The following is a 15,820-nucleotide window of genomic DNA, read 5'->3' as shown; positions in this document are numbered from 1 at the left end:
TATTTACCATGAAATATACATTTCAGGATATGCTAGACAACAGAATCAACAAAGCTGGTATGGTAGGAAGTCAAATGAATAAATTGACATGGAATAATAGAGAAATTAGTCAAAACACTAAATTAGCTATATACAAGACAGTGTTCAAATCAATTTTAACTTATGGATCTGAGAGCTGGGTTAGAAATAAAATACTTGACCAAAGAGTAGAGACTGAAGATATGAGAGTCCTAAGAAAGATTAGGGGCATGAACAGAAGGCATCAATGGCAATATCATATTAAAAATGAGGATATTAGGAAAGAACTTGATATTGTCAGCATCCAGGAATGCGTTAGCAGAGCTAATCTCAGGTGGTATGATCACTTAAACAGAATGGGCAAGGAAAGATTTGCCAAACACGTGTTCTCTGCCAGTTTGGCAGGGAAAAGACCCAGAGGAAGACTTGTCATAGAGAAATTTACTGTATCAATCTTTTTACTGTATCAATCCACCTATATCTTCCTCTGGAAGATATAGGTGGATTGATACAATAGGTAAAAAGTGCCTTAGAAGATAGAAATATAAGACCAGATAATGTTGTCTTAACAGGTAACAGATTGATATGGAGGAAAATTGCAGATAGGAAGTTAGTAATGATGTAAGTTTTTCACGTAGTCCTATAATATCCTGTACACCCCTTGGGGGTACATGTCAGGAATTTGATGACGATGTTTATTGACTTGCTTATATTTTGCTGGATTTCAAACTTGTATCTTCAGAGCAAAACAATTCAAATTATAATGAATAAAAAAAAAATCTAAAGTCCTAATTTGGCACCCTGTAATGTTATAAAAAAGAAGAAGCATTACAGTTGTGTAGGAATTGATCTTAGGATAACAATCTCCCAAATCTGTAGCAAATTAATTTGGCCATACTTGTTAAGGTTAGGAAAATGCTTCATAGCCATTGCTGACTTTAAAAATAATTTTCCTGACCTGTAACAACTTCTATATAGTACACTGGTTTCCTTCCATCTAATCACGTGTAAATGGCTTTCCAGACTTGTCATAACAATGGTAGCAAACGTATTTATTATGTTGTTATCACAGTGAATGTTAACAGATCTTCAGGTCTGTCCATAGTAGGCTAAGTCACAGGGAACTTCATACACTTCAGGATATGCTACGGTATCAAGTTTTTCCTAAAGAGAGCAGATCAAAGTTGCTAATTTGACATGTGGTTTAAAGGTTATATTTTATTAGTACTTTGGCTATCTTTTCAGATGTACCTCAGATATAGGGGATAGGGAATAGAATAGTGGTGTTTTGTTCTTGTGTGTTTGATGAGGGGAACATGGGAGGGCCATGTAGAATTTCATATATTTTGTAGAGCTATAGCCATTGGCTAGGAAATTATATCAAAGATAGTTAAGTTCTATGGTGAGAGCTGCATCATTAAAACAAATATCCCCAGTTCTGTGTGTAAGAGATATGGCTATTTGTGTTTTTAGAATGCCATGGTGATGGGCTGGATGGTGATGTGACTGTTATTGTGGATATTGTGTGTTTGTGTGTGTGTGTGTGCGTGCATGCGTGTAGGGGGTGCTTAAGGGTCAAAGCTGTATAACTGAGAGGAGACCTCCACATAACCTTTAAAGGAATGCAGAGAACCTACCAGGGCTTCTGACCTAATGTCCAATCCTCACCTTCTCGTGGTGCACCTTGTTGGGTACCTACCAGGATACTGAATGAATGAGGATGGGCTGGCAATTTAGTATTTAGCCAACCAAATTGTATTCTTATTGGCCTAAACCAAAATACAAAATGATGGTACAACATGACAAAATTTCATGCCGGCTGGGGAGTTGCCCAGTTAAACAAGGCTCTTGTTGTTTTCGCCAGGGAACCAGGCAAACAGCAAAAACTCATTTATTGGAACAAATCTGAAAACACACCCCAACTCAACATCACCAGAGTTAAAGATCAGTACTATCAATATAAGAAGCCTGAATGGCAAAGAAATGGAGCTAGCTGAGGAATTAGATAAGTACCAGATTGACATAATAGGGGTGACTGAAACAGAAAAGACCAAAACTGGTGAGTTCTTTCTGAGCAATAAATACAAAATGTTATATTCAGGCAATGACAATCAAGGAAAAGAAGGAGTAGCTGTAGTATTCAACACAAAATACGAGGCTAATCTTCTTGAATGGCAGGCAATCTCAAGTAGAGTGATGTGTGCAAATATGAGAATGGGGAACTGGACAATGAGACTTATTTGTGCCTATGGTTCTACTAAAAGGAAAAGTTGGTCCTTGTTGGAGATCTAAATAGCAGAGTAAGAAATAATTGTCACACATACAAAAATATTTTGGGAAAATTTGAAGAAAAGAACAAAGCTAATAATAAATGGCAAATAACCTGTTGGATTTCTGCTCAGGACATGGACTGGTTATTACTAACACCATGTTCCAACATAAAAATGTGTGCATTCACATGGAGGGAAGAGGCAAGGAATAAGAAAAGCCTCATTGACTATGTTATTGTTGATAGTGATGTTTTCTCCCTGGTGCAGGATACCAGAGTGTACAGAGGATTTGAAATTGGAAGTGATCACTATTTAGTCTTGAGCAGGATAAAATTGAATTTCATATTGAAAAGAATGACATGTAAGAAAGTTTCAAAGCGAATAAAAGTTGAGCAGCTCTCAAATGTGAACTGTTGACTAAAATACACACAGATTATTGAAGAAAAAATGAAAGGGATTGAGAACAGGAACCAAACCTTGAAGAAAACCCTGATTAATTCAGCCAGAGAGGCATGTGGCGAGGTTGAGGATAGAAAAATCAGCACTCCATGGTGGACACACGAAGTTAAAGAGGCAGTGAAGGAAAAGAGGAAAGCATATCAAAAGTTCCTGCCAAACAAGTCAGCTTGTGCTCTTAGAGAATACAGAGACAAATGTAAGAAAGCTAAACACTGTGTAAACTAGCTAAACAAAAGTCATGGGAGGATTTCGGAAAGAACATAGAAAATAAAAATCAAGAAGGTGGCAAAATATTCTGAAGGTTGTTTAAGAAGCTTACAAATGGAGAAAAGAGTGCTGTAAAAGGAATCGACTAAATGTATTATTATTTGACACCACCAGGGAGTCTAAAGACTCATCGAGGGAGAGTGTGCCAACAGCATCAAAAAATTGGTCCCCTTCCAACTACTAACCACGCTCAATCTTACTTAATTGAGCAATTAGTAGCAGAGGCTCTATCAATCGACCAACCTTTGCTGGCAAAGGTTGGTCATTAGAGATGATAAGGGTGACATGAAAACAGGAGAAAAAGATATCCTTGAAGTATGGAGTAATTACTTCAAAAAATTGCTAAATGAAACAACCAGTGATAGGACAGTGGTAAAAAACAGGCATACAGTCAGGAATATATATCCATACTTGAAGTAGAAAAAGCCATCAAAGGCCTTGAAATGTGGAAAGGCAGCAGGAGTAGATGATATTCGACAAGAAATGCTGAAGTATGGTGGTATGAAAGTCTTACAGTGGCTGCACTGCATAGTTCAGATTGCCTGGAAAGAGGGACGAACTGACTTTGTAGTTTATAATAACCTAAAAATAATGAATTCCTTCTATAAACATAAAGACATACATAAATATACTTCGGCAGCAAGAGGATGGAAATCAATATTAGATTACTTCATATTAAATGAAAAGACATCAAAATTTTCACTAGATGTTAGAGTTCACAGAGGATATGAAATAAGCAGTGACCACTTCCTTGTTAAAATAAAATTAAGATTACCACCTAAATGGCTACAAGTAACAAGAACAGAAAGAAAAATTGAAACATTTGTTTATAAAACTAGACTATTGAATGACACAAATGTACAATGGCTATATGAACAAAGAATTAACCAATATCTAGATAAAATAAAACAAAATGAAGAAATAGAAATAGAATGGCTTAATATAGAAACGATACTAAATGCAGCAGCAAATGAAAGCTTAGGAAAGACCAAAAAATTCAATAAAAGAAAAAAAAAACCGAAGATCTGGGATGATACAATCAAAGAAATAATCAAAAAGAAAAAAGAAGCCTATCGCAAATGAGCCATAGCTTACAAAAGAGCCATAGCTAAAAGAGAAGTCAGAAAATGACATAGAGAATCATGGAATAAATTTGTTTCTAATTTAGAACATGATTTATATAAAATAAGACCCAATGTATATAAGATTTTGAAATACCTAAATGCAGTTACCAAAGAAAACATAAAATTAAACACTGAATTGAAATTAGAAGAATTTCTAAATTACTACACAGAATTGTGAACAGACAAATATTTTAAAAAAGACAACTGGCAAACAATTAACGAAAATGAAAAGGAAATAACTGAAGAAGAATTAGAAATCAGCCTGAAAGAAACAAGAAACGGAAAATCACCTGGAGAAGATAAGCTGGGCTCAGAACTATATAAATACGCAGGAACAAGATTCAAAGGAAGACTCTTATTATTTTTAAATAAAATTTACTCAACTGGTATCCCCCCAATAGAATGGAAAAAAGCAATTGTGATTCCTATCTTTAAGAAAGGTAATAGAGATGACCCTAAAAACTATAGAGATATCAGTATACTAAATTCATGTTACAAAATATACAGCAGAATCTTAAATAACAAACTAATGAAATATTCCGAAAACTTTATTCTAGAGGTACAAAATGGATTTAGAAAAGGACGATCATGTATAGACCCAGCCTTCTGCCTAAAATTAATAATAGAGAAAAGAAGAGAATATAATTTAGAAACACATATTGCATTTATTGACTTTGAAAAAGCATTTGACAAAGTTAAAAGAAACATATTATTTAACATATTAAAAGAAAGACAAATACCAAATAATATCCTAAAAGCTGTCACAAGTATATATGAAAATAATCAAATACAAATAAGATTAAATCATGAGCTATCATATACAAGAGAGATAAACCAAGGGGTCCGACAGGGATGTCCCCTCTCAGCAACTCTTTTTAATATCTATTTAAATGAAATAATAATAAAATGGAGTAAAAATTTACATCAATGAATTAAACTTTCACCTACAGTTAACTGAAACACTCTCCTCTTTGCAGACGACCAAATAATAATTACAAATTCTGAAGATAACTTACAGAAAGCTATTTTAAATCTAAATGAGATATCCAAAGATTATGGTATGATAATATCAACAAAAAAATCAAAAACTATGGCCTTTAAAGGACAAGATCCAGCAAGAACTAAAATAGTATTAGATAACAAGATCTTAGAACAGGTGAATTCATTTAACTACCTAGGATGTATGATCACATATGAAAATGAAAAAGATATAAATGTAAAAATTGCTAAATATTTAAAAATAACAGGTAATTAACTCTATATTTAAACCAAACCTAGTTCAAAAACAAACCAGGCTAAAAGTATACAATACATTAGCCTTACCAGTCTTAATGTATGGAAACGAAATCTGGACAATAAAACAAAAAGACAAACAAAGATTAACAACAGCAGAAATGAAGTTTATGAGAAAAACTGCAAAGTATACCCTGTTTGATCACAAAAGAAACGAAGATATTATGAAAGAATTAAACCAAGAACCAGTAATAGAAAAAATTAAAAAATATAAACATAAATGGATGGAACACGTTCAAAGAATGAAAACAGAAAGATTACCAAAACAAGCCTTAAAGTACAAGCCATTAGGAAAAAGAAAACCAGGATGTCCTCTTAAACGATTCAACGATGACTTCTAAGGCTGGAACAGGCCATGCTAGGCCTAAATCCTTGATACGTATGATGATGATTATGAATTTCCCAACATTTCGACCTTCAGGTTAAGGTCATCATCTGGAGCGTGCACACACACACGTGGGAATGCGTGCGCACACACAGAGAGAGAGAGAGAGAGAGAGAGAAGCTATATTACATTTCATACAGTATGCTATAGAGACAATGATTGGAATTGATGGTTATTTTACTGGTCTGACCTATAGTGAAAAAAATAAAATAAATATGTGACTTATTTTTCACGGTATTAACAACACGACAAACATTTTTAACAACAAAGATGTTTTATTAACGCTTTTATTTCGCTGATTTTCAACTCAGCATCATCAGAGCACAACATACCGTGAAAAATAAGTCATGAATAACCATCAACACCTAAGCTTATCTGTTAGAATAAAATAAATAAATGAAATAAAATAGCTACATCAAAGTAATATTGTTATAACATTACAGAAAAATATTTTATATAAATTTTTTTTTACAAAAGTGATGTCCTAATTTAACATTAGAACTGTTATATTAGATTTAAGATTTTGGATTGCCTATAGTCCTATGTATAATTAACTATTAGGGAGAAACGTTAAGTGGGTAGAATATGTGCCATCCATATTCTTGGGATTTTTAGAACACCATTATTGTTAAGATTAGGGTGGTTGATAAAAATTTCACAGGACTGCTTAAACTTATGTGCACACCATGTTTTGGTGTGATGTAAAGAACAGGTCTTTTCCTTTTAATTCTATGTAAAGTATTCAGGGCATGATCAGAAAGTCAGCTTTACAATTATTAACTTTAATGTGCTGTTTATGTTCCTTTTTTCTGATAGGAATTGTTTGTCTTGTTTCTCCTATATAGGATGTAGCTTCTTTCAAACATCAAATATTATTCACACATTCTGCTGTCATCTCACTCCATGCTGCATCTACATTCTTTGTACAATGCAAAATATTATATTTCTTACAAAAGTCTCTGAGGGTTTATTACCTGAAATAGCAGCAATAGTCTGAGAAAAAGTACTTCTTAAATAACGTCTTGAAGGTGGCAATATCACCTTGGTCCATGGGTTGAAGCAGTTAAGTGGTTGTAAGACACATCGAAGAGTGACTGCACACACGCGCGCGCACACACACACACACACACACACACACACACACACATGTGTGTGTGTGTGTTTCAAATAATCCTAATGATGATCAACAAAGCCACTCCATTTGCTGGGATAGATCAGAAAATATCTTTCGCTGTGATGATGAGTTTGAGAGGAAAATTGTAGAATCAAGGGAAATCCTGCTGAACCCTGTCCACTTAAACAACAATTTGAGTTATAACATCCCAGATAGCCATGCTGCAGTTATTCAATATTGGCGTTCACATGAGCCTGCACGAACACTTGCAATAAACAATGGCACGGCTGTTAGAACAACTTGAAAAAATACGTTTTTTTATGTATCAATTATGTGTAGCAATTTTTACCTGTAATTTCCAGTTTGTTTAGATACTTCAATGTTTATTAGTATTCTTTTCCTTTAAGAATACCTGAGGAAGGCTGTTATAAGCCGAAACTAGTCGTATTTTTCTTATTAAAATCTTTATAAGTTATCTCGGTTTTTAGTCATTAAATCTATGTTTTTAAAAAATATATATATATACAGGGTGATCAAATTAAAGTATCCCTGTTTAAGGCCTTGTGGAGCACCACCCAGTGATCTAAATGCTGTGAAACTTTGTAGGAATACATCTTGCATAGTGCGAAAGCAATATCTGAGGGGAGGGGGGTAAATAGTTCCAAAATTTACCACCAGGAGCATAATAAAAACTAAATACATGAAATTTGAATATCATGCAATTTGGCAGGTTCCTGAGGGTTTAAAAAGATGGACATGGGATTTTTCCTTTCATTCTGGTTGTTAATGCTGTCCACTGTGATGGCACTAACCTTTCTCTAAAACCTTTCCCATAGTAACAGCTTCACGTGTTTTGCTCGTGAAGCTGTTACTATGTAAAGAACTGCAATGCTTTTGCTACACTCTGAGAATTTCGCTGCCTGAACAAATGCCGATGAGTCCACTATCTCCATGTGCTCTGAAACAAATGATTAGTCATTTTGAAGAAATGGGAAGCATTGGGAGTTAGACTTGGCAGAAGTCACAAACCAATCAGTTCACAAGTGAATGAAGTTGCTACTACTACTGGGGCAATGAATAACAGCATTGGTTCCTGCAGTGCATGTGCTGTATCAAGACACATGGATGTGCTTTACACAGTGGCCTAGAAAATTCTACAGAAGATTCTGCATTTCTACCCAATCAAGATAACCCTGACACAGGAGTTCAGCACACAAGACTTCTATGCAAAACCCACATGCGATCCAACAAATTCCTTTGCATTCATCCAAAGTTACTGTCTGGTGTGGGTTTAGTTTACAGCTTTGTTTATCATTGAACCATTTTTCTTTAAGGACATTTACCAGTCGGGTCCTGTGACCTGCTCAGTTACTGCCGAGAGGTATCACGATATGATACACAATTTTGTTGTGCCACAGCTACAGCAGCACTTGTGCATGGATTTAGTCATTTTCATGTAGGATGGGGCTTCGAAATCGAAATGCTGTGAAACTTTGTTTCACAGCATTTCGATCACTGGGGTGCTCCACAAGGCCTTAAAAAGGGATAATTTAATTTTGATCACCCTGTATATATATATTACATACTAGGATAACAAAATTATAAAAGACATATCTTGGCTTAATTCAATTAAATGCCTGAAAACTTAAACTTCAGTTTCAAGTGGTGTTATAAGAACCTTAATAATAATAATAATAAAAGGGGGGTTTAATTTTCTAAAAGATTCCTTCTTCTCAAACATTTCTGACAGAAGGCATAATTATCATTCAGCATAATCCATTACAGGATTAAAATAAATGGATTTCACACAGTCCATATAGATGTGAATAAGAGTGGAGATGTTGCACATCCCTGTCTTACCTAATTTTACAGAAAAGTATCTTCATGTACATTTTTTCAATTGTACTTAGCTGACTTATTAGCATCTTATTTTTATAGTGTCTTATTTACACCATATAATTAAAGTGTTTTAACGTTTGCTCTTGGTACCGTTTTCTGACAAACTCCCATTTGTCCTGAATCTAGGTTCAAGACTTGTTCTACTACTCATCCTCCCACCACTTCTGAAGCATCCTTGCATAAATCTTATCTAGAACAATCAGCAGAAAAATTCCTCTATAATTCTCATATTCAATTTTATTTCCCTTTTGACAGATAGGTATTACAACTCCAATCATCAGAAATCTGAACATCAGACCTTTCTGAACCATGGAGTATAGTTACTGCAAAGCTAAAAAGTATATGAACTGCTTCAAGTCAATGGACACCATAGTATATGGAACAAACAGCCATGGTTTGTTCAGGATCTCCTTTTGCTGCAATCCTATGGGGCATACTTTCCACAAGCATATGATAGCAATCAATGGGAATTTTGGAACATTCTTCCTTTAGGCATATATTAGATTCTGGACTGATGTGGGGCAAATGTCCCTTAACATCACCTGATGCTCCAGTTCATCCCACAGATGTTCAATAGGGTTGAGATCAGGGCTCTGTAGAGGCCAGTCATTAGTGTCCACAAACCCCAGTTATAGCAGCAGCCTTATGACATGGTGCATTGTCTTTCTGAAAGAGACAATGGTTAGTTCTGTAGAAATGCCAAAAAAGTAGGAAGCATCGCATTGTCCAGAACATTCAGATACCTCTCAGAATTCAATGTTCATGGCATCACAAACAGAGGTCTGAAGCCAAACAAACAAACAAAAAATATATAATAATGATAATAATAATAATAAAACGTTCAGATACCTCTCAGAATTCAATGTTCATTGCACAAACAGAGGTCTGAAGCCAAACAAACAAACAACAAAAATATAATAATAATAATAAAAAAGGACCATACCATCACACTGCCACCTCTGGGTTTCAGAGTTGGGGTTATGCACTCTGGTAAGAGACATTCACCGGGCATCTGCCACACTGACACCCATCCATCTGCTTGATAGAGGGTGTTTGTGTGCATCTCTACAACAGAGCTTTCCAAGCTTCCAAGTCCCACTGTATATGCTCTTTGCACCACTGAAGATGATGCAGCATGTTGGTTCAGGTAATGTGGTGCTTGGATATTGTGATCCTACTATGGAAACTCATGTTGTGAGTCTTAGTTCTGAATGTTTTTGTAAATTCTTGTTCCAGTCAATGCCCGGAACTCCAAATTCAATATATCAGTTAACGAATACTAGTTTTTACATATTATTCTTCATAGCACCCTACAGTGTTGTTCAGCAAGTGTGGTGAGTTGTCCACTGCAGGTAGCACTTGCAGTTGAATCCTTGCACTTCCATCTCAGTATGGTACCACCACTAATTGTTGACCTGGGATGGCCCAATTTGTCAACAATTCGTTGAACAGAATAGGCCTGCAATATGGCATCCTATCACAATGCCTGTTTCAAACTTCGTCACTTCCCATCTTGTAGCCAATTCACCCAAACACAGTTGCACTACTTGGGAGCATCATATTTCTCCAATTTATACCAACAACAAACACGTGGCTCGTTACATGAAGCACCTTGCTCATGGTGGGGGGGGGGGATCCATTGCCTTCTTTTCAAGCAGTGTATTTGAGCATTTCTGGTCAAATATTATATATTCCAGCTGTTTTTTTTTTTTTTTTTTTCATTTAAGATTTATGACAATATTATCTACTCCAATACTGAACTATATTATCTACTCATGACTACAATCCGTCTGGACATTTTCAAGCATGTTTAATGTGTATTAAATAATTTTTCCAAGCTAATTACTAAAAAAAAAAAAATTATTTGGAGCATTTTAATCCTCATTTTCAATTTTTAAATCATGTTTATCTCTGATTCCTTTTGGAGTCCCCCCCCATCATTTCTATACTTTCACATAACTTCACAGAACATTTTGCCTCTTCATGATATTCATTTTTTATAAATTTTTTCCAAAGCCTTCTTACTACTTTTATTTAGCTATTTTTACATTTTTCTGTATTATTACTGAATCTAATTTCGATGAATAAATGAGATCAGCTTATGTCAGTTGAATGTGTAATCCCCTAGTCTTCTTCTTTCGAAGGAAAAATATTAAGTTATTTGAGGGGGGGATAGGGGGAACACTATCTCAGACTAATACCAGCTAACTTTACACAGCCTGCAAAGGAATTCTACTCATCTCAGATGGGAGTTGAACTCAGATATTTTTCTTATACAAGGGATACCTGCTGAAACCACTTTCAGCCATTAAGATGCCTTATAACAAAAAAGAATAAAATCACATATATTAAATATTTCTCTAAATATTTTTTATACAAAATTTAAAAAAAAAAGTACTCACAGATTTTAATGTACTGTCTATTTCACCATAAGCTGGATGATGCCCTGGACGAGCATTATGTCGGAACATCTGTCTTTCACGCAAACTTTCCAAAAGTGTAGGCAGCTGAGTAAATTTTACAAGATAATCAAAGAGACTGCGAGGAAGTGGAGGCTGAACAGCATTCAAGAGAACAACCTAAAATGCAAAATATATAACTATAAGAACATTAACTAATTAATATCAGTATACATTCTGCTTTATGGGAGATCCTGCTTATTTCACCTAACCACAGGCTTTCTCACCAAAACAACCATCTTATAGTCTCCCACTCCTGCAATGAGAAATTTGTTTTCTTTTTTTTCCCTTTATTTTTTAAATGACTATCTGTCTAATTAATACTATCAGGTCATCCCAAAAGTAATGCTGTTTTATATACTGTACTTGTTCAAACATGTATCAGCTTGTCTACATATGAATTGTTAAAGCTTTATAAGTATCGCTAAGCTGAGGCAGCCTTATTCCAAGGAATTCCCACCTTGCAAGAACAATAACATATATAAGTTATTGTTTAAATAACCCTTTATTACTATGGAGGTCACTGAAGAGCACATTAGGCACATCATGCTTTATCAGTTTGAAAAAGGCAACAATGATGCTAACACTGTAAAAAATGTGCAAGAAGTATATGGCGATAATGTTTTGAATGTGCAGCATTCAAAACATTATCACACTTGGTTAGACTATAATAAATTTAGTTTAATCCTTTATCCAAGTGTAAGCTTGGATAAAGGATTTGCCAAGTGAGTTTCCTGGTGTTGCACCACCTTACCTCAGTCCTGAAGATATTTTCAGGCACAAACTTTGTTTGCTTACACTTAGATAAAGGATTAAACTAAATTTATTATAGTCTAACCAAGTGCAAAATAAACTTCCAACATCTTTCTCTAAATCCAGAGTAATTCAATAATAAGGTAGTACACCTGTTATGGCAACTCATATAGGTGAATATGACCTCTCCTATTGCTTCTTCCTCGGTATCTCCACGTTTGGGTCTGCCTCCCACTGATGAGACCTCAATAAAGGTCGAAACCGGTCTGGGTAGTGGCTCTTCCCTTAATGCATAGCAGTATACATGTCCGCAAGGAGATGTGCTTTGCATTATGGGAGATACTGAGACAAGGAGTGATGAGAGCTTGGTCCGCCTTTGCTCAGAGTTGCCTGGTGTTGCATCACCTTACCTCAGTCCTGAAGATATTTTCAGGTGCAAACTTTGTTTGCTTACACTTGGATAAAGGTAAATAGAAATGGAATGGAGAACTCAAAGATGATAATAGTGACAAGAAAACTGAAGATATTTTAGATGTCTGGAATAATTACTTTGAAAGACTGTTAAATGATAGTAGCAGAAAATATTCAGAAGAAATGCAAATAGGAGTGTTGATACTGAAGATAGAAAAAGCTATCAAAAGCCTAAAATATAGAAAGACAGCTGAAGTAAATAATATCTGACCAGAAATGCTCAAATATGGAGATATAAATTTTTTGCAGTGGCTACAGTGTATAATTCAGAAGGAATTGTCAGAAGGTCAAATTCCAGGTGATTGGAGTAGAACTCATAGTTTCTATATATAAAAAGGGAAATAAAACCAAATGTGAGAATTATGGGGATTTTTTCCTCTTCTAAGTGTTTCAGGTGATTCATGCAAGCATACTTTTGAGGAAAAGGCTAAGAACAACTAAAAAAGAGAAACTTGAAGGGGAAAAAAAAATCAGAAATGTGAAAATATAACAAGGATCTGTACTTAGAATTTCTAGATCTGGAAAAGATATACAATCAGTTGCACAGAAAAAAGCTATCCAAAACACTACAATTATATGGGTACACAGTCTATATTTAAGTTGAAAGTTAGCCAGAAGTTAGAATTGAAGGAAATACAGGAAAATATTTGCTATAAAATTAGATGTAAGGTGCACACTATCTCCACACTTACTCATCATCTATGTGGATAACATTATAAAAGAAAGTGGCATTAAACCTGATATTAGAATCAGAGATATCAAATGTATCTCTATGCATTATGCAGATGACAATGTACTAAACAAATCTGGTGCAAGTCTCCACAATGCCCTACCTAAACTGAATAACAGCAGTAACAAATGTACTGAAAAACAACAATAAAAAGCTGAAAACTATGAAAATAGACAGGAAATGCAGAAAATTTTAGTTGCATTCTGAATGGAGAATGCTATAGAATAAGTAAAATATTTCAGCTATTTAGGCACAGTCTAAATAGCTGAAACAAATGGAAATAAATAACAGAATTAGCAAAACTGACATGGTAGGGGTCAAATGATTAAAATTATATGGAATAAGAGAGAAAATAGTCAAAACACTAAACTAGCAGTATACAAGACAGTGTACAAACCAGTTTTTTTAGAAATAAAGCACTTGATCAAAGATCAGAGACTCCAGATATAAGAATCCTGAGAAAAATTAAGATACTAAGAGAGAACTTGACATTGTAAGTATTTAAAAATATGTGAGCAGAGCTAATCTAAGATGGTATGGTCACTTAAACAAAATGAAAGAGGAATGACAATAAACAGGAAAGAGACCCCGAGGAAGACTAAGATCTAAGTGGACTGATTCAGTCAGAAGTCTAGAATACTGAAATATTAGATACAACAATACTGGAAGGGTTGAGAAGTAATATATTAATTTGGAGGAAAATTATTGATAAAAGATTAGCAATAATATAAGCTTAATCACGTAGTACTGGCACAGTATCCTGTATACCCCTCCCCCCACTTTTGAGTGTAATATAAGTAATGGGTTTGCCCCCACAAAGTGCTAATGTGCTACAGGTCTTGTGCCTTTTTTGTGTGCAGATCAATTATATAAAAAAAAACTAATGAGTGTCCATTTTGCTAAGAACTATGAGCCTGGTGTATGCAACATTGAATCCAACTTATGCAACAGCCATCGTGGAAAGCTGTTGCAAGTTGGAAGATATGGGATTGGATTATAAACTATTAGCTAGGATAAGAGGATGCCCGACTGACTATATAAAAGCTATCAACCTGGTGTATGCAATATAGAACTCAATGCTATCTCCTACACCGGATAAAGAAATTCAGGTTTATGAGGAGGAGGTACTAAAACTGTTGGACAAACTGAATAAGAATTCAGCAGTAGGGACTGACACATTAAATGCACAACTCAACTAGCTGTGCAATTTGATATGGCTGTATAATTTGAGTCTCAACATAGGGAAGATTTCACAAGAGTGGAAAGAATGTATGATAATCCCATTGCAAAGACATGTGTAACTACTTACCCTTCAGTACTGTTTGTAAGAGCTAAAGTACAGAAATGAGTTGATAGGGAAACTTTGCAATGTATAGTGTGGGTTTACTAAGGAAAGGACATGTCTGAGCATCTTATACCAAAAGTACAATGGACTAGGCTTTTGACAAGATACAGCATGGAAGACTTGCATAAACTGGAAAATATGGGATTCATCATAAAGTATTAGTGTGGATAAGAGGATGGTTGACTGACAGATATCAAAAAAGTGGTGTATTGGGGGGGGGGGATGCTACATGATTTAGGGTAGCCAGTGGTATACTGCAGGGATCAGTTCTTGGTTCACTGCTATTCAATCACATTAAAATTACATTGAGAAATATTTGACAGGAGGACATACAGCTGTTTGCTGATGAGACAAAGATAGAGACAGCCTAATCAAGAATGCAACTGACATGTGCACTTGCAGAATGATTTGAATAAGCTAGAACCAAAGTGTATAAATCTAAAAGATTTATGCACTTTGGTACGTAAGATATTCAGTGTCATATTATATTGGTGGTAGTATGCTAGAAGAAACTGATCAGGCTAGTGATCTTAGAGTTTTTGCAAAGAAATCTCTGAGCCATATAGCAAAGATTGCAATTACAACTCAGAGAATAACTGCAATACTGAAATGAACATTGTAAGGAAGTCATATTGCCTGTTTACAAGGCTTTGACTTCATCTGAACTACTGTGCTCAGATCTGGTCTCCTAGTTTCTAGGGTGATGCAGATACAGTGAAGAGGGTGCAAAGGTGAAATATGATATTGAGACCATGGAATATAGGTTGTGAGAAAAGAATGAGAATTTGTGGGCTGCAGATATTAACAAACAGGAGAAACAGAAGTGATATGACAGAGACCTACAAACGTTTGAAAGGGTCATGCAGGATACCAGTAGATGGAATTTTTCATTTTATGCAGAGTGGAGAGAGAGGCTAAGAGGGCATTCATGATCAAGAAAGAAGTGAGAGCTAGATAGAATTTTCTCTCATTGAGTGGTGTGTGATTGAAATGGCTTGCCTTTAAAGGTGGTGAGTGCACACAGTGTGAATAAATTCAAGAAAGGTACGACAGACAGATGGGTGTGAGTGATATGTTGCCTCCCTCTATGAGATGACTCTGTGAAGGTCTCTTGTAATAATAATACACATTGTTGGGATTATGCTTGAAAAAACAGATGGGGGTAGAGACCTTGGTGTTGTATGGAGAGGAATTTAAAGTTCAAAGATCACACAGTAAAAATTGAAAATACAG

At 35.1% G+C, this 15,820-nt stretch overlaps 1 protein-coding gene across 1 annotated transcript in view; it reads right to left on the bottom strand.

The window, feature by feature from the left end:
- Positions 1-15,820, bottom strand: part of Vps15 (vacuolar protein sorting 15) — a 529,585-nt gene that overhangs the window by 187,668 nt on the left and 326,097 nt on the right. Inside the window, exon 21 of the mRNA XM_090391958.1 lies at positions 11,232-11,408. Coding sequence (XP_090248084.1) covers positions 11,232-11,408 — 177 coding nt within the window. The remainder of the gene's footprint in view (positions 1-11,231; positions 11,409-15,820) is intronic.

This window comes from Typopeltis vanoorti, chromosome 4, assembly GCF_054136105.1.
Source record: "Typopeltis vanoorti isolate ZY-2024b chromosome 4, IOZ_Tvanoo_1.0, whole genome shotgun sequence".
NCBI lineage: Eukaryota > Metazoa > Arthropoda > Arachnida > Uropygi > Thelyphonidae > Typopeltis > Typopeltis vanoorti.
The sequence above is the reverse complement of the archived record's forward strand: the minus strand, read 5'-3'. Positions and strand labels throughout refer to the sequence as shown.